At 45.5% G+C, this 19,500-nt stretch overlaps 1 protein-coding gene across 3 annotated transcripts in view; it reads right to left on the minus strand.

Annotated features, from left to right (window-relative positions):
* Positions 1-7,322: 7,322 nt before the first annotated feature.
* Positions 7,323-19,500, minus strand: part of cwc27 (CWC27 spliceosome associated cyclophilin) — an 82,102-nt gene continuing 69,924 nt past the window's right edge. For all 3 annotated transcript variants that reach the window (XM_060909070.1, XM_060909069.1, XM_060909071.1), the window contains one exon: positions 7,323-7,696. In XM_060909070.1, the coding sequence (XP_060765053.1) occupies positions 7,534-7,696 (163 nt within the window). In that variant the 3' untranslated portion in view covers positions 7,323-7,533. The remainder of the gene's footprint in view (positions 7,697-19,500) is intronic.

Raw genomic sequence — 19,500 nt, forward strand, 5'->3', positions numbered from 1 at the left:
TCGAATTGTGTCGTGTTTTTCACCTCAATAAATCACTGCATTGTCTTGTGACAGTGAGACCAATAATGAGAGACACATCACAGTTATAATACACCTTTATTCCTTTCTTTGACGCCGCATGCCCTGCGCCAGGAACACCACCAGCACATTTATTATGGTGTGAGTCTGCTGGGTGCCTGGGGGACAGCAGTGAACCGGCACTTTCACTTTACATCACTACTGTAGAGTTACCATCCAATATCACACTCCGTACGCCAACCAGCTGTCTGGTTTCATCTCTCACAGCCACACACAGCACCATTAGGACTAATCCCCATGCACCTGTTCCTGATTAGAGCTCAATCACAGCGCAGACATTTATATAAGGACTCTGAGTAACTTTGTGAAAGCCTTGTATTTTGTGTCGCTTTTCTGGTTTTGACCCTGTTAGTGTTTTTGGACTGTGAGTATTGTATCCCTCTGATATCCTGTCTGTATCTCACTCCACCACTGCCTGGTTTTCCACTCGGCCTTTGTCTCCGTTTTGGATCTGTTTGCGAGCGTGTTTTCAATAAAACTCTTCCTGCACTTACATCCATCTATCGCCCCTTACACAACACAAACTGTCACCTGTCCAACAAGTGAGTGGACTCATAAAACTGTTTTAACTCGTTTTATATGAAACTGTCGTGAATATTTTCTGTAAAATGTGTTAGTAAATAATCCCACATTATTTTTTAAAAAGCAAATTAAAAATAAGTGCTGGATAAAAACCCATCTGTCTTATGGAAATAAAGATACACCCTTCATTGTCTGGTGGTCAAATGTTTGAGAGATGTTGCCCTGCGCTTAGGATCGGGTTCCCTGTGGTGGGACACGTACATCATTTGTCCGATCAATCCATCAATAATCAGGTCGCTGAATTACTATATTCTCTTCAGTACGGAGCTGTGTGCGCAAGGAGCTCCACTAGTCATGGCTCATTCATGGGACTCGTACAGCAGACGCTCCACTGATAATAAAAACACTTTAATTAACATTGATTTAGTGAAGTTTTCTGCGAGGAGGAATGTGTTTAGTCTCCAGTGTCAGCGCTTTGTAACAGTCAGAGGTGAAGCTGTAACTCTTCCGCCATCTTCAGGACAGACGAGTTTACACTTCTCCTTCGCAGTTTCTCGGTAACATCTGTAACAAGCCGCATTTGGTTTGAGAGAGAAAAGGGAGGCTGTGAGGGAACGACTGCTTGTAGTTGTTGCTCATTTGGATGTTTATGACACAATGTGTGACCTTTTAGGACCTTTGTGGCAGAGCCTGGTATGGTTGGAGAAGATGCTTTGATCCCTTGTCACCTTCTAAAAATCAGATTTGTATAAATGTGTATAAAGATGCGTCACTGCTGTGATCTAGCACAAATTTAAAATGCAAGACCTCGACAAAAATCTCACATCTTCATTGGATTCTTCTGGAGGCCAAAGGTTAAGCAATGGTGACTGGAAGAGCTTCACGTCCGAGTTCCTGAAAGTCTGCAGGATGACTGTAGTTAATGTTTACAGAGATCGCCTGCCGTCTTGTTGGAGGTTGTTATGGCTGTGACTCAGTGGTGAGTAGAGGCTTCTGAGAAGCTGAGCAACAGAGACATGTACTGTACTTCATTACAGCTTCAGTGTAGAATCTATTAAAAGCTCCCGGAACGTGGCGTGTACAAACGTGTACATTTTCCTGAGAATATGGAAAAGGCCTTAAATGGACATATTGAGTGGGAGGTGAAGGAACAACCAACCGGAGTGTTATTTAAAGCAGAATGTTCACTCAGTCCGATGCGAAATATTTCTGAGGTTTCCTTTTTTGACTCTGACCTTGGGCTTGGTGGTAGATTCACAGATTAATTTATTGTTTTGACTGGTTCGTCTCTGCGCTTTAGAAAGTTTGGGAAATGCTCTTCATTCCGAATCGGTCTCATCCAATTCCTCTGGTACCGAGGTTTTTCATGAGCAGTCTAGTCAGGATCCAAAAATCTGGCCAAGGCTGGAGAGAAATGAATGTGTTTTTGTTAATGGTCCAACACCCCCTTCGAAGTGGTGTTATTGTGCAATAAGATCACATTCCCTCTTCCTCTGCTCTACGTGTTGGCAGCTCTTTGGCTCCGGACAGTTCCCCATCCAGCAGCACGTCCTTAATGAGGTGCCAACAGGATGTGTCCATGGCAGCCATCTTTAACTCGGACAGCTGGCACCAAGCCGCAGGGCCACAGCGTTCGGGATGCGACGGAAGGCCAGCAGCTGCCCCACTTCACTTCCCTCAGCAGAGGCAGAAAGAATAGATGCGGAGCGTCTCCAGAGGAACGTGCTGACCACATGAACACGAGGAGGAGAATAAATCGGAAAGAAGGCACCATTCAGAGATATTTATATGAGATACTCTTCCTAAACGCTGCTCTGCTTTACAGCCGCTAATGATCGCCTTTTAAAAACAAATGGAGAAACCAGAAACACAACGGCCCCGGGACTGCACTTTAATAAGGAGAAGATGGTGGAATCATTAGTGTTGGGAATTTTGCCTAAATAGTAAAATGCAGAAAAGCCTTCTGTAAGAATCTGAACAGACATTTAAGGCCAAAAGTATGTACACCCCTAACCATTACACCCATGTGTGCTTCTTTTCAAAACTGTTACCACAAAGTTATAGCTAAAGGAAATATTCAATATTTAAATGATACTGGCTGGCTTTTTTGTGGTCTATCAGATATATTCCATTCAGCTAGCATGATACTGAACGAGTTGAAGACAAGTGGCTGAATGGAATATATCTGATAGACCATGAAAAAAGCCAGCTATTATAATAATACATACACACACTTCCAGTTTTTTGATGTCCGTCGATATGTTTTTCTCTTGTAAACAGAGGGGAACCGTCAGGGCCTTCGAGGCCTTCAGAGAAGCCTAAACATATCAGCATTTCAAATGTTAGATTTAACTGCTTTCATTCTTTCATAATTCCATTATAATTATTCTTTTCTAATTTGGCCTCATTTTCTATCAAATGTGCTTCAGAAATGAAAGGGTTACTGTCCTGAAAACATTAAAATCGAGTTCTCCAATGAGATTGTTTTGTTTGTTGTCTCTAGGCTGAGAAGAGTTTAGAGCTGCTCACTCACTGGTTCGGACTTCATTGCCGGGACAGAAGGCCATGGCAGTGTATGTTTATGTAGACAGATGAATTAACCAAATCAGATTTTGATTTATAGTGGGCGGGACCAAAAATGTATCGCCCTCGGCCTTCTTGAAGGCCAACGTGAGCTTAACCGTGACTCGGCGCCATCAGCGCAGCAGTGACGTCACCTTCCAGCCGGTGTAGTGTTCATCAGTAATGTTAGCAAATGCTAATAAAGCGGTCAAGTCAGTACTATCGAGAGCAAGTAGCACAAGCTAACAACCGAGACTCTTCTTCCACGCTGCACGCTCACCACAGTATTTTTCACTCAGACTTAAGGATTCATTTCCCTGTGGAGTTTACTGAGTTACTTTTAAAATCAACATTGACAGCTACACACAACGGAGCGACCTGGCAGACAAAATTCTCTCAAAATCTTCCATATTTAACGAAGCAAGCCTGGTGGCCATGTTTGTTTACAAACTGTCACAGTCACTCGCTAGCGAGGAAGTTTTACATCTCCAACGTGTCTCTTTTCCAGTTTTTCTATGTCCATTGGTATGTTTTTCTCTTGTAAATACATGTGAAGAATATCTAACGAAGTTTTGGGAGCCTTTTGGGTGTTCAGCACGTCTTTCTCTTTCCTGGCGAACAAAGAAATGATTCTGTGCATGCGCAGCAGAAAACTCTCTCATTGGATATTTACATCAGCTCTAACATGTGATGTCATGTTGTCTTGACAACCATGCAATATCATAAACCATATTCACTGTTCATTCTCCATTGGGTAGAGTGACGGAATACACGTAGGAAAAGCGATATGCTAACAATATTGCATGCTATCAAACCAAATGAATGAAACCCGCTAAAAGGGAATAGAACGTTTTTATTCCATCGAAAAAGTGTCCTGGATGTATAATAATCATGAATATTGAAGGAATAAGAAGAATATTGAATTCATAAAAAAAGAACGATGTGCTTCAGCTTGGGTTCTGGATTCATCAAAAATTACTAGAGATTCTTCAGAACCAAAAAATGGCAATCTGCTGGCTGGTGTCCCACAAGGTTCCCCGTTAGGCCTCCTGCTATTCTTCCTTTGGTCATGCATTTCACAGAATGTTGGTTTTAACTTCTAAAGAAACGCCGATGCTGGGGACCAACTTTATGATGGAGGTTTGTCATTTGATTTCAGTGCTGTTGAGTTCTGAACTGGGATCATGGGAATAAAACAGCGTATCCTGAAGCACTTTGTTTCTTCCATGAAGTGGAGGTTACAGTGACTTTCCCAGACTTGAGTGCTGATCAACAGTTGGAGTTTTTTCTAATTATACATCCATCATGGTGCAGATCCAGGACACATTAGAGCTGTGTGGTTTGTGGTGGAATTATTGCACGAGCTTCATGTCAAGCGCTTTTACGTCTGAGCAATGAAATCATCCATTCCAAGCAGATGGGCCGCAGGAACATCATACAACACATGATCGAGAGCGTTCTCATCGTGATCGTTATCAGACTCCCGGCTCGGGTTTGACGTGGAGCGCTCACGAGACCGCGGCTATGGGTGAGAGCTCATTACTGTCAGTAACGATGACAGAGTGTGTTTGCTCATCTTTATTCTTCACTCTGCAGAAACTCCACTGTGGAGAGACGAGGAGCTGTGTGTTTTTCTCACCTCTCTCTCTCCATTAACAGATGGAATTGGGCTCTAGAGCAGCACATCTCTGTTGAGCGTCACACATGTGGAGAGGTGTGAGATGAGTGAAGTTTTTCAGGAGGTCAGTGATGTACCTCATTCAACGTCCTCCAACATCTTCCACACCTCCTCCTCCGTCCACCAGATCCTCCGCCACTGCTGCATTCTTACAGACAGAAGAATTCAGCGCAGCATCACACACATCATGATAAATCACAATTTGTTGTATTTGATGTATAAAACTGGATGTTTCACAGGACTGGAGTGACGTTACTGTGATTCTCTCTTCTGCATGATGACATCCCAAGCGTCCGGGCAGTTCTTCACCATGTCAGCATCATCATCACGGGAATTTCCTAAAAAAAAAAAAACACCCCAATGACATTCTGAGATCCTGCATACACAAAAGTGACTCATGGAATTGTACACTGGATTCAGGAATCTGGTGAATTCTTCTACGTGAACATGGTTAAGAGCTTCACACTTATATGATCCCAAAGTTGGTCCTGAGTGAGGATTTGGGCTGAGATCCAGCTCGAGACTGAGAGGTGACGTTACCTCGCTTGTGCTTTACTCAGTGGAAGAAGATGGCCTCGTCAGCTGTTTTTACTCTCGGTTTCCAAGGACGGGACGATAGCGGTCAGGGAAGAGATAATATCATTACTGAGCCATTTCATCTCCGGTGAGGTGCAATTAAGTCCATGGGGTGACTAACACGTCCCGATGTCCTACAGACCAAAACCAAAACATTTACCTAGTGATATAGTTCTGAAATAAAAAAAAAAACAACAAAGTCCATGATGAGCTAATTAGTGTTTCAGCTCATCAACAGCGGATCATAGGTTTAAACACAGCAGAGATGACAGATTAAATAAAATCGTTTTTGAACTGTTGAAGTTAACATGGAGCAGTTTGGGTTCTTAAACCCGCTGATGCCTGAATGCCAGGTAACTATGAATAAAAACTAATTGCCTGGAGATAAAATCTCGGCCTGGGTGCCTGGAACACTGATCCGTTCCCTCCTGATTATCATCATATTTTATAAAATCGCAGCCCACACACACACTTTCCCCTCAAGCCTCGTCCTCGACTCCAATGTGACTCAATGAGTTTCACTGCAATTTCATACAAACCCCATGTTTCCTGTTTTACAGTGTTTAATTATCTGGACTAAATAACTGGTACTCTCTCAGCACGCTCTTCACTGTGGGGTTTTTCTTTGTATGGTTCCTCTAATGCTTAAACACTTACTGATTTGTTCTAAACAAACACGTTCAGACGATTCAGAAATCAGATCAGTTTAATTAAAATGTACAGTCGAAGCAGTAGCAGTAGAAATCATTATAGATTTCAAACACGACAGTAATTCAGCAGAAAATACAGGAAGTGTGTGTGAAATGGCCTGTGAAATCGAAGCAAGAGATGCCAACAGTACTGGAGGTAACGTGAAATGTTTGTCATTGTTCGGGACGAGGCGGACAGGTGAAGGGAATCGGCGGAAATAAGTCTGAACTCTCGCCGTGACTCCGATGTTAGAGGAGCCCGTATTCACGTGATGTGACTGCTGCTGCAGCGACGTGAACTCAGTAATAACACGCTGAAAGCTAAGGAGCCTCAGGGTTCTCCAATAGGTCCCCTGTGAGTGGTGGAGTGGAGAGACGGAGCGAGGGAGTGAAGGAGCAGTAGCTGAACTGGCCTCAGTGCTTCAGAGTGTCTTCTCACCTGGTTTGAATTTGCAGCAGCTCCGAGTGAGCGGCTCTCTCACTGTAACATTAACTCTCCTTCCTGTTCCATATGAAAATTTAAGCATGATCTCAGGGGAGCAGTAAAAGGCAGCGTGCTGGCCAAACCGCGCTCCTGGTCACACGTACTTGTGGTAGATCATTTAATGGAAAGCACAGTCAGACGGCATCATCTGTAGGCCCACGAGGCTCCTCTCCTCAAAACACAGTCACAGGCCAATTAACAGCAACGGAGATATTTCAGAACCTCACCACTGGTTTCTGATCATTTATTTCCCACCTTTTTCACCCATTCCATCCAGCAGGAAGATGATTTCATCCAGCACATTCAGCTGCAGGATGGTACAAAGTGAACTCCGTATCTCTATCCGATTTCACCAGACGGCCATCTTACATCATCTGAGGCCAGTCGGGTCGAGCTCAGAGACTCATCTGGTTTCATTTTACAGGTTGGAGGCAGATGGTGAGGGAGCAGGTCCAGGTTTAATACGGCTCTCTCTCAGTGAAGATCTCAGGGAGCAGCAGTGTGGAGTGACGGAGGAGGACGAGGAGAAACGCTGCTGCTTTATCAAGCTCCTTCACCTTCTCCTTCAGATCATCCAGAACTAACTCAACCTCCATGTGCTGGACTACAGCTTCATTCTCCAACATACAGATTTATTCTCAAACAGCTCAGTTGTTGTGAAGTTCAAAGTGAGTAGAAGAAAATTACAGAAACACAAGCAGTGACTTTTTTTTGAAAACATCACAATATACAGTTTTATGGAAAAAAATCTTTTATTAAATGGACAACTCCAGCTCTCGTTTTGACAAGGTCAGATTTCCCATCTTCTCAGACGTGTCCTTTATTTTAAAGCCGTGTTGGTGATGTTGAGCGAGGTCGAGGAGCAAGGTTGAGGAGCGAGGTCCGTCCTAAACAGAGGCGGAGCACAGCAGGACAGGAAGGAGGAGGTGGTGATGGTCAGGAGATCACCTCTTGGCCTTCTTCTCCTTCAGCAGTTTCTTGCTCTCCTCTCGCCTGCGTTTGTTGACAGGGTTACGCGGGTCATAGATCTCGAACGTGTCCTCGTCCTGCATGTTGGCGTCCTTCACCTTCCTGGTTTGTTCATCAAAATGCAGTACATGTGCCATCCTAAACCAAAAGGAAGGAAAAACAAGACCATGAGAAATTCCCTTCATTACAACACCTCCTTCCACCCCTTCGTCTTCCCTTCCTTACACTCTTTCCTCCTTCCTTTATCTGTTCTTCATTCCTTAGACCCCCTTCTTCCCGCCTTCCATCCTTTTCTCTTTCTTTACGTTTCATCCTTACACCTTCCTCCTTTAGTCCCTCCATCCTCCCACGTCCCTCCATCTACCCTTCCTTACAGTCTTCCTTCCTTCTTTTCCATCCCTCTTTATCTTTCAGATCCTTCCCTCAGGAACAGATTTGGAGCGGACCTTCACAATGAAAGCTTCTGCTTTTACAGTGAGATACAGAAATAAAGTCATAAATAAATATATTTACTAAATTAGCATCTGATCCAACTCTGACACCGAAACAGAAAACCTTCTGACTGCCCTGTGACCCTCCAGGTCTGAGGTGTGTGCAGTGAACAGTGCAGAAGGTAAGAATCTTTTCACTGCGAGTTTCTGTTCGTGGGCTGGAGCCTCAGTCAGACAGCAGATGCTCATCTGTCTTTCATTTCCCACAAAACCCCACTCTGTATTCACAGGTCTGGCGTTCCACAGCCGAGAGGACAATACACCAGCCACGGAAAAATGCACAGCTTTACATTTTTGCAACCGAGCACCAACGGAGAGAAAGCCGCTATTGCTTCACAGGGCCTCTTGTGGAGGGAAAGGCACAAAAAAAGACGACACAACAGCCAAAAAACGAGACAAAGACCAGGCACAGACACAGAAAACCAAACCAGCAGAGCAGCTCAGGGACGTGAACACAGCCCAGCCCAGCCAAATCATCTCTGCAGACACATCTGTCACAAATTTCATCAACACTGAGAACATTTTAAACATGATTAACTTCATCTATCACTGTGTACGTCACATTCAACAACCATCCTGAGACCCAGGAGGTTACACACACCACCAACACGTCTGTCGAATCTCAAAGCACTCAACACGTCTTCACCCTGAAAGAGCTGGATCTCAACTGACAATCGTTTAGTTTCTAGAATCAAAACGCCATCTGGAATCAGGAACGCTCGCGTCAGGAATGTGGGACTGAACGCCAAAACAACTCCAATACAATCGTTAAACAACAGTTCTGGACCTTCAGCAACATCACACTAATGTCACATCTTTGTCATTAAACTTCTGAGATGATATTAAACAAAGAAACGTTCTCTCTCACTCAGACGGCCGTCTCGTGAAGCAGATCACAGACAGAAAACTGTGCAGCAGCATTACGTTCACTAAAACACATCACTGAGAGGAGGGTCCAGGTTCAGGCTGGTTCCTCCAGGGTTCTTCCTCACGTTCTTGCAACACCGTCACTTCCATCACCTCCGGCTCGTGCGGTTGGATCTGAACCTACAGCTGGATTCATTCCATCTTGCTCACGTACATTACTGTGTGTAAACATGTAAAAATCTATATGAAGCCCTTGATGCCTGATTTACGGGACGCACTGTAAAGATCTCAGAGTTCATGGAAGTGTTCTGTAGTTGGGAGTCAGTCACGATTCCCGGCGCACAACCATGTATAGAACTCTGTGTGTGTGTGTGTGTGTGTGTGTGTGTGTGTGTGTGTGTGTGTTAGAAGTCTGTGTGAGCAGCGACAGCTCATCTCCAACATGATGGTGGTTCTGCAGCAGCACTCCTACAGTGTGAGACAGGCAGCTCTGATAATCTGTCTGGCAATCTGAGAGAGAGAGAGAGAGAGAGAGAGAGAGAGAGAGAGAGATGAGGGCTCCTTCACTCCTCCTCAAGCCTCGGCTGTGACACCAACGCAGCAGCTCTCAGAAGCCCGTTTCTCCTGGATTTATTTGTCTTGCGTGTTTGTAAAAGAGAGAGAGATGTGAGTGTTTTGGGGAGATACAGACACAGATGGAATAGTTTACACTTCTGGCCCAGATTTTCAGTGTCTGACCTGTTATAACCCATGTTCCGTTCAGTGGGGCACCGATGAGCTACACACACACACACACACACACACACACACACACACAGTATTTTCACTAAAGCTGCTTCAGGGAGGCCCTGTCAACTCCCCCCCCCATCTACTCTCTCTCTCTCCATCTCTCTGTCTACTCTCTCCCTCCCTCCCTCTGTCTGCATTTTCTCCCCCTCTCTGTCTACGCTGTCTCTCTCCCTCTACATTCTCTGTCTACTCTCTCTCTCCACTCTCTCCCTCTCTGTCTACATTCTCTCTGTCCACTCTCTCCCTCTCTCCCTGTCCACTCTCTCCCTCCCTCTCTGTCCACTCTTCCCCCCCTCTCTCTGTCCACTCTCCCTCTCTCTGTCCACTCTCCCTCTCTCTCTGTCCACTCTCTCTCTCTCTGTCCACTCTCTCTCTCTCTCTCTGTCCACTCTCCCTCTCTCTCTGTCCACTCTCTCTCTCTCTGTCCACTCTCTCTCTCTCTGTCCACTCTCCCTCTCTCTCTGTCCACTCTCCCTCTCTCTCTGTCCACTCTCCCTCTCTCTCTCTGTCCACTCTCCCTCTCTCTCTCTGTCCACTCTCCCTCTCTCTCTCTGTCCACTCTCCCTCTCTCTGTCCACTCTCCCTCTCTCACTCTGTCCACTCTCCCTCTCTCACTCTGTCCACTCTCCCTCTCTCACTCTGTCCACTCTCCCTCTCTCACTCTGTCCACTCTCCCTCTCTCACTCTGTCCACTCTCCCTCTCTCTCTCTGTCCACTTTCCCTCTCTCTGTCCACTCTCCCTCTCTCTGTCCACTCTCCCTCTCTCTCTCTCTCTGTCCACTCTCCCTCTCCCACCCCATCTCTTTGTCGTCTTCTCCCCCCGTCTACTCCTCTTCCACCCATCTACTCCTCTCCCCAAGTCTGTGCTGTGAGGGGAGTCCTGAGGTTATGGTGGAGCAGGTGCTCACGGGTGTAGGCGAGTTGGTGGGATTTGTAAACATTATAATCAGCATCACAGATGAAGGTGGCCATCATGTTTTTCGTTAAAGAAAATCCCTGGTTGATTAACCAACTGAACATGGAATCACAGTAAGTCGAGAACATTTTTTTCTTCTCACCACCTTCTGTAACCGGCCGAGTTACGATTTCAAACGTCCCACCTTTCATAACCGATGAGGACAGAGCACGAACTTTCTCACTGCTGAAAGTCAGCAAGTGGCATTAAAATGGTGCCATTAAACCGTAAACACCTGGAACTGAAACACGTCGTGTTGCTCAGGCAACACGTGCTGATATTTCTGAAGGAGCCCTCGTTAGAAATCTTCTCCGGAGTCACACATGAACGTCAATCCTACATGCTGCATCACTGCTGAAAGTCAGCAAGTGGCATTAAGGAACATGAAAACATGAACATGAAAGACTGAGCGTGGAGATATCAGGCATTAAAGGTTCTTCTGCCCAAAGTACAGGCTAGTGAGGAAGCACGGCTGAGGGGTGTGAGGGTGAACACCCGGCAGACTGGGGTCACTACAGGAGGCGTGGCTACTGCTCGATCTGCTGCTGAGGAGGAGTAGGCAGGAGAAAGCAGAGATCCTGAACCTGTGCATGAGGACTGTGCTGAGCTCCAGGCTGAGGGACAGCGTTGCTGAGGAAGTTGGAGTGGACACACAGGATGGTGATGTGGTGGAGGTTCTACACTACAGACAGTAACAGTGTAGCTGTACAGAAAGAGGACATCAGTACAGGAAGTGCTGGTGTAAAAGCAGGAAACACTGCTGCTGTAATGATCAATGGGAGCCTGATAACGAGGGACGCTGGTGTGGTTTACAGAAAACACCCGGATAAAAAACAACTGACAGAAGAATCAGTGCTGATGAACTTGACAGGGTTTATATTCCGAAAGCAGATAGGAACACAATGTTAAGGAGTTTTATATCCCAGTGGCTTTTCAGATCGCCACATGGTCACAGCAGATTTTCTGTTCTCCAGCACTGCAAAGTCCAGATCTTACTGATATTTTAATGTAAAGCTGCTTCATGATCAAGATCTCGGTTTTAAATGCACACTATTTTTGGGAGGGACGGAGACGGAAGGAGGGAAAGTTTGCTTCCTGGTGGGATATTGGGAAAACACAATGTTTTGCCAGAAATACACCACACACACACAAGCAATAACAAAAGGCACAACTGAGGAGCTCAGGAGAGAGAGATGGGAATACTGGAACATGAAATAATTACTCAGAACCACACAGGGAAGAGAAACTGTGTAAAAGGAAAAAAGAAGGCACTAGATTCCCATCTTCATGAACAGGCTCAGGAAGCCCTCATCAGAGCTCACATCTCTAACATCAAAGACACCGACGCCCCCAAGCTCATACTTCTTCAGCCTACAACAGAGAACCAGAAGCAGACCTCACAATCAGATGGTGTACCCAAAGCGCCCTGATGGAACCACAACATCAGCAGAAATGAGAAAAAAAAGTGTCAGTAAACTTTTATAAAGATCTATACCATGCAGATGTCACTGACCTGCAATGCAGAGAAGAGCTTCTGAAAGATCAAATAGAAACACTGGACTTGGACACCAAACTCCAAGAACTAACCGTTGCGGTACAGCAGTGATCCACTGAGCCACCAGAAACACTAAAATCAGAGAGCTCCAGAGGAGAATAGTGGACTTTCTGGACACGAGTCCCTGTCTGTACCTGGGGTACAGGAAGGAGGTCAGGGCTGGATCGACCTGTCCACTCAAATAAGGGTTTTGCTTCTGCAGAGAGTACAGACTCTGCTCTGCAGAAAAGGACTGACGTAGACTACAAGAGCCTGTCTACTCTTCCATCAAGTAGAGAACATGGGATACGACAGACACCTGTTTATCCTGAACTTAAGTAAGATTGATACATCAAGGGCTACTGTGTGTTTGAATCTCAATGATGCCATAGCCATCTGTGGCCGGGAGCCCAAGACAGCAAAATTGGCCTGTGCTCTCAGGGAGGGAGGGGCGGCATACTCTCATTCTCCTATCAATTACAACAACACAAACCAATCACGGGCGTCTGTGAGCTCATGCATATGGAAGTGGGTGGAAAGAGCTTTCTTCCGAGTGTGTTATGTCACCCCCTAATGTTGCATAAGCAGCAGTTTGAAAAGATGCAGTTGGCTGGCATCACATTCCTCGGAGGAAGCACGTGATAACCTTCACCCTCCCTGGTTGGTAGCTGTTGTGTGATAGGAGAGACCTGTCTGGTGGGTGGGAACTGGCCATATCTAAACTAGGGAGAAAATTGGGGGGGGGGGGGGGGGATCCACAAATCAACAGGCAATCAACCATGTTCCTGTCTGAACGAGGAGCCCTGATTCAACAACTCACTGATCACAGCAAGAGTCTTGACATCCAGGAGGGTTCACCAGCACCTTCACACAGCTGGACTAGCCGAGCTCAGAGGATTGAGGTCTGGTGACTCCTGGAAACCTCTCACTGTCCTGAGTGAGGAGACAGGAATCCAGTCCTAACATCTACTGCAGGGAACGCTGAGAGAGGTGATCCTAGCACTAACTCCAAAGTTTAGGGAGGCTCTAGAGCAGGGATCTGGAGGAGATTGGTTACACTTCTTCTCCCTCTCCATTTCTGCAGGGGTTGAAAAAAGGAAAGAAGACAAAAAACTCCTCTCCTTTAGGACACCACGGCTGATGGACACTGAAAAGCCTCCAAAAAGGCTTTGTATGCAGTCAGTCCATCGAAACTCTGTGGTTGGTGTGAAGGAGTCGAGGGGATCAGACGTTCTAGTCCCAGGCTCTTCCTTCCCCATGAGGCTGCTGGAGGTCCCTGTACAAGCCCCCTGTGGAGACGTGTAAAGCTGATCTACAATGCCTTGCAAAAGTATTCATACCCCTTGAACTTTTTCACATTTTTCCACCTTACAACCCCGAACTTAAAAGTTTTTTATTGAGATTTTATGTGTAGACCAACACAGAGTAGCACAGAATTGTGAAGTGAAATGAAAATGATAAATGGTCTTCAAAATTTTAAACAAATAAAAATCTGAAAAATGTGGTGTGCATTAGTATTCAGCCCCCTGTACTCTGATACCTCTAAATACAATCCAGTGCAATCAATTGCCTTCAGAAGTCGTCTAATTAGTTAATAGAGTCCTACTGTGTGTAATTTACTCTCAGCATAAATACACTTGTTCTGTGAAGGCCTCAGTGGTCTGTTAGAGAACAATGAAGAACAAACAGCATCATGAAGACCAAAGAACTCACCAGACAGGTCAGGGATAAAGTTCTGGAGAAGTTTAAAGCAGGGTTAGGTTATAAAAAAATATCCCAAGCTCTGAACATCTCAAGAAGCACTGTTCAATCCATCATTCAAAAATGGAAAAAGTATGGCACAACTGCAAACCTACCAAGACATGGCCGTCCACCTAAACTGACAGAGCGAGCAAGGAGAGCACTGGTCAGAGAAGCAGCCAAGAGGCCCATGATCACTCTGGAGGAGCTGCAGAAATCCACAGCTCAGGTGGGAGAATCTGTGCACAGGACAACTATGTCGTACACTCCACAAATCTGGCCTTTTTGGAAGAGTGGCAAGAAGAAAGCCATTGTTGAAAGACAGGCATAAGAAGCCATGTAGGGGACACAGCAAACATGTGGAAGGTGTTTTGGTCAGATGAGACCAAAGTTGAACTTTTTGGCCTAAATGCAAAGTGCTATGTGTGGCGGAAAACTAACACTGCTCATCACCCTGCACACACCATCCCCACTGTGAAACATGGTGGTGGCAGCATCATGCTATGGGGATGCTTTTCTTCAGCAGGGACAGGGAAGCTGGTCAGAGTTGATGGGAAGATGGATGGAGCTAAATACAGGGCAATCCTGGAAGAAAACCTGTTGGAGGCTGCAAAAGACTTGAGACTGGGAAGGAGATTCACCTTCCAGCAAGACAATGACCCTAAACATACAGCCAGAGCTACAATGGAACGGTTTAGATCAAAGAATATTCATGTGTTCGAATGGCCCAGTCAAAGTCCAGACCTAAATCCCATTGAGCATCTGTGGCAAGACTTGAAAATTGCTGTTCACAGACGCTCTCCATCCAATCTGGCTGAGCTTGAGCTATTTTGCAAAGAAGAATGGGCAAAAATTTCAGTGTCTAGATGTGCAAAGCTGGTAGAGACATACCACAAAAGACTTGCAGCTGTAATTGCAGCAAAAGGGGGCTCTACAAAGTATTGACGCAGGGGGGCTGAATACTAATGCACACCACATTTTTCAGATTTTTATTTGTTTAAAATTTTGAAGACCATTTATCATTTTCGTTTCACTTCACAATTATGTGCTACTCTGTGTTGGTCTATCACATAAAATCTCAATAAAAAACTTTTAAGTTCGTGGCTGTAAGGTGGAAAAATGTGAAAAAGTTCAAGGGGTATGAATACTTTTGCAAGGCACTGTACAGTGGAGGGCTGTACATGGAGCCATGGCCACAATCAGACACATAGCGCATATTGACTCCACCACAGCTATGGAATGCTCAGTCTGTGATCGAGAGGAAACGCCACACCACCTGTCTCTAAGGTGTGACAGACTGGGGCTGATGTTTAATACACTGCAAACATGGACAGGGAAGTTGGGTCAAGTACTGACAGAGAACCCATTCGTCTTTGGTCCAAAATACTCAGCTGCACAGAAAGAAACCATCAGTGTGATCAGTTTTTGAATGTCAGGGCAGACGAGCGACCTGCCTCACACAGGCAGTGGAGCACTGAACCCAGAACACCAAACCCTTCTGAAGGTCAGACTTGGGACTGAAACTGTTTAAACATGCAGACTGCAGGACGTCTGTAAGGGTCGGGGGCAGGACGAGGTTTTATACTGTGATTAAAATTAATTACTAATCTGAACGTTTTAGCAGAAACACTTCCTCGGGATGCCTGCATTTCACTAATAAGGTTTCATTTGACTTTTAAAACCAAAGTATTTTGGATCGATTCGTTATGTGTGTGTATTTATTTATGTTTTTATTTGTCTTCATTTGTGGATTTGTTTTGGAATCGCTTTCCTTCAAGTCATTACTATGAAGCGACACAATTTCACTAAATGTTCCTTAAAGTGAAATGAAGAGATTTAAATGGGAGTTTAATCTGTAAATTCGGTGTTAATTTTAGCCTAAAGACAATCTGAATCATTTTCACTCCTCATTAGTGTAAACGCTACGAACCCATGCGTTCATATCCAGAGCGATATACGGGACCCAGAGACGTCCTCGTTTACTCCTAAAGGTCCAGAATTATCAGAAAATATATCCCAAAGACTTTTCAGTGCTCTGTAATAATAAGTTTAATTGATATAGCACCCTGCTCAAAACTCAAGGACACTGAAAGAAAAAAGAAAAGCACTTGGAGTGAGAGAGTGATCTGCCAGAAGCTGCTTCCTGAAATCATCTGGAAGGAAAGGGCCGAGAGAGAGAGAGAGAGAGAGAGAGAGAGAGAGAGAGAGAGAGAGAGAGAGAGAGAGAGAGACAGACAGACAGACAGACACTGGGCCCAGAGGAAAATACAACTGATTACAACATGGCTGAGGAAAAAACAAACTAAGTGATAAACATCTGTGTGTGTGTGTGTGTGTGTGTGTGTGTGTGTGTGTGTGTGAGTGAGTGAGTGAGTGAGTGAGTGAGTGAGTGAGTGAGAGGGAGAGAGAGAGAGATCTTTGATAGCATGAGGACACGAAAACAACAAACTCATCACACAAAAAGTAAAGTGTATGTCCTGCTGCTGCACTGGGGTCAGAGAGCACGTCAGTGTGTGTTAATGATCTACTCAGCGGTTCACGCCATTTGCCTCCCCCCCCCTTTGTTGTACCGGAGCCCCACCCCCTCCGAGCAGGGCAGGATGAAAACACATCAAGAGCAGCGAAAAATATGCAGTATTTAGTCTTAATATTTAACCAAGTGTGAAATGAGACCCAGCAGACTCAACATTTGCTCAGTGTGTGTGTGTGTGTGTGTGTGTGTGTGTGTGTGAGAGAGAGCGCGCGCCTGCTGCTGAGACACGGTAATTAGTTCATTTTTGTTGTCCTGAGCAGTAGCCTGCAAATGGATAGGAATGTGTGTCGGAGTGTATAGACAGCCAGGAAGTTGGGGGGCTCTCTGTCCACACACACACACACACACACACACACACACACACACACACACACTCAGCCGGGACATTCAGCAGCCGCACCAGTAGGTGATACTATGAAAATAAACAGTGTGGAAGTTCATTAGTGCTGCGCCAGTCAAACCTGCAAGTGTGTGTGTGTGTGTGTGTGTGTGTGTGTGTGTAAGCAGCAGCTGAGTATTTTTTCTTTCTCTCTCTCACACACACACACACACCTGTACTTCTATCTTTGTGGGGACTCTGACATAATACATTCCCTAGCCCCTTACCCTCGGAGCTAAATGACTAACCCCACCCCTTACACTAACCCCACCCCTTACCCAAACCATCACAACTAAATGTCTAACCCCACCCCTTACCCTAACCTAAACCTCATTCTAACCCAAACCCTAAAACTGAGTCTTAACCCTGAAACAGCCCTCTGAAGAAGTGAGGACCAAACAAAATGGGGGCAGCCATGCCTTAAGGTTAGAGAAGCAGCCTTGAGTCCAAAGGGTCACTGGTTTGATTCCCAGGCAGGAAAAACGAACAGCTGAATGAACAGCACTTTCCCCTCCCTCTATATCATGGCTGAAGGGCCCCTGAGCAAGGCCCCTAACCCGTAACTGCTCCCTGGGAGCTGTAGCACAGCTGCCCACTGCTCTGGGTGTGTGTGTGTGTGTGTGTGTGTTTTCACTGCTTCAGGTGGGTTAAATGTAGCGAGGAATTTTCACTGTGATGGAGTGTACATGTGACAAAAATAAAAGCTTCTTGTCTTAAAAAAAAATGTCCTCACTCTGTTGGTAAAAAACATATGTAGCAAGGACACACACACACACACGTGGTGAGAAAAAATTAATGAGCATGAAAAGAAAACACACACACATACACACACACATATATATATATATATATATATATATATATATATATATATATATATATACACACTATATTATATATATATATATATATATATATATATATATATATATATATACACACACACACACATACACACACACACACATTATATATATACACACACATATATATATATACACATATATATACATATATATATCAGCTGGATAGTACAGTGGTAATGCTCACTGACTACGACGCAGGAGATCAGGGTTCGAATCCCGGTCGGGGCAAAACATCATCCAGTAAGGGTCCTTAGGCAAAACCTCATGATACATCAGCCTACCTCAGGAATGAGTGAAAACATAACTGATAGAGTCATCTGCGTCAGTTGCTAGGGAACCAGGGCAAACTGATGAGAAATGGGCTACTGGAACAAGACATCGATGGACGAGGACAGAAAATACGGATTTGCTGGAATGCTACTATACAAGCAATCCCAGAGAGAGGGGATACATGCAGAGAATGTGGGACCATTGGATACTTCGAAACCCACAATCAAGGCTAACAAAGAAACAGCTATTAGCCCAGTGTTCCAACACTTTAATGAGAGATTAATGAAATACAACAACGATGCTACGGCAAGGGGGAGCCAGGAAGACAGGTCAGCGGGGAGATGTCATCATCCCCACAACCAGAGATTGGGTACCAAGCCCCAACACAAGCCTCAACACAAGAGCTGCTGACCTGAGAAGGAAGATCGTGACCCAACTGGAAACCTGGAGCCCCCGACGAATACCGAAGCTGAGTTGCCAAGTACCTTCAGAAGATCTACTAGTAGATGTGAATGCTGCTCTGAAGACAATCTCCACAAGAACCATCACTGAGACCAACAAGCTAATACACAGTACAGCAACAGTAATCATGGAGATGCTTGGACACAAGGTGGGCTCGGGACATAACAAACAGTATCCACCATGGAAGAGACGATTAGAGGCCAAGATAAAGGCAGCAAGGAGAGAAGTTAGCCAGCTAGCTGAACTACAGAAAGGGAACATGGTGAATAAAGGGGCGCCCAGGAAGTACAACTCACTCTCCATACCAGAGGCACTCGAAACTGCCAAACAGCGACTAACAGCTCTGGCCACCCGGTTGAGGAGATACACCAAGGAAGGAGAGGCCAGGAGAATAAACAAGCTGTTCTCCACTGAACCAGCCAAGGTGTACTCTCAATGGCAGGGGAACAACAACCGGTCAGACCCACCAAGAGCTGAGGTGGAAAAATACTGGAAAGACATATGGGAAAGAAAGGCATCACACAACACCGATGCCCAATGGTTAGTGGACCTAAGAGCTGGCCACAGCAACCTCCCAGAACAAGAACCAGTAACCATCTCAATGGCAGACGTCCAAGAAAGAGTGTCAAAGATGAAGAGCTGGACAGCACCAGGCCCCGATATGATCCATACGTACTGGCTGAAGAAGCTAACTGCACTCCATGAACGCCTAGCAGCACAGATGAACCAGCTGGGACCCACCCAGAATGGCTAACCCAAGGCAGGACAGTCCTAATCATGAAGAACCCCCAGAAGGGACCCATCGGCCAAATACCTGTCTCTGCACAACATGGAAGGCCCTGTCAGGCATCATTGCGGCAAAAATGAGTAAGCATGTGGCTCAATACATGAGCGAGGCACAGAAAGGAATTGGCAGTAACACCAGAGGAGCCAAGCACCAGCTACTGGCCGATAGAACAGTCGCCCGAGACTGTAAGAAGAGACAGACCAACCTGTGCACTGCCTGGATTGACTACAAGAAAGCCTACGACTCAATGCCACACACATGGATACTGG

The sequence above is a fragment of the Neoarius graeffei genome, chromosome 25, assembly GCF_027579695.1.
Source record: "Neoarius graeffei isolate fNeoGra1 chromosome 25, fNeoGra1.pri, whole genome shotgun sequence".
Classification (NCBI taxonomy): domain Eukaryota; kingdom Metazoa; phylum Chordata; class Actinopteri; order Siluriformes; family Ariidae; genus Neoarius; species Neoarius graeffei.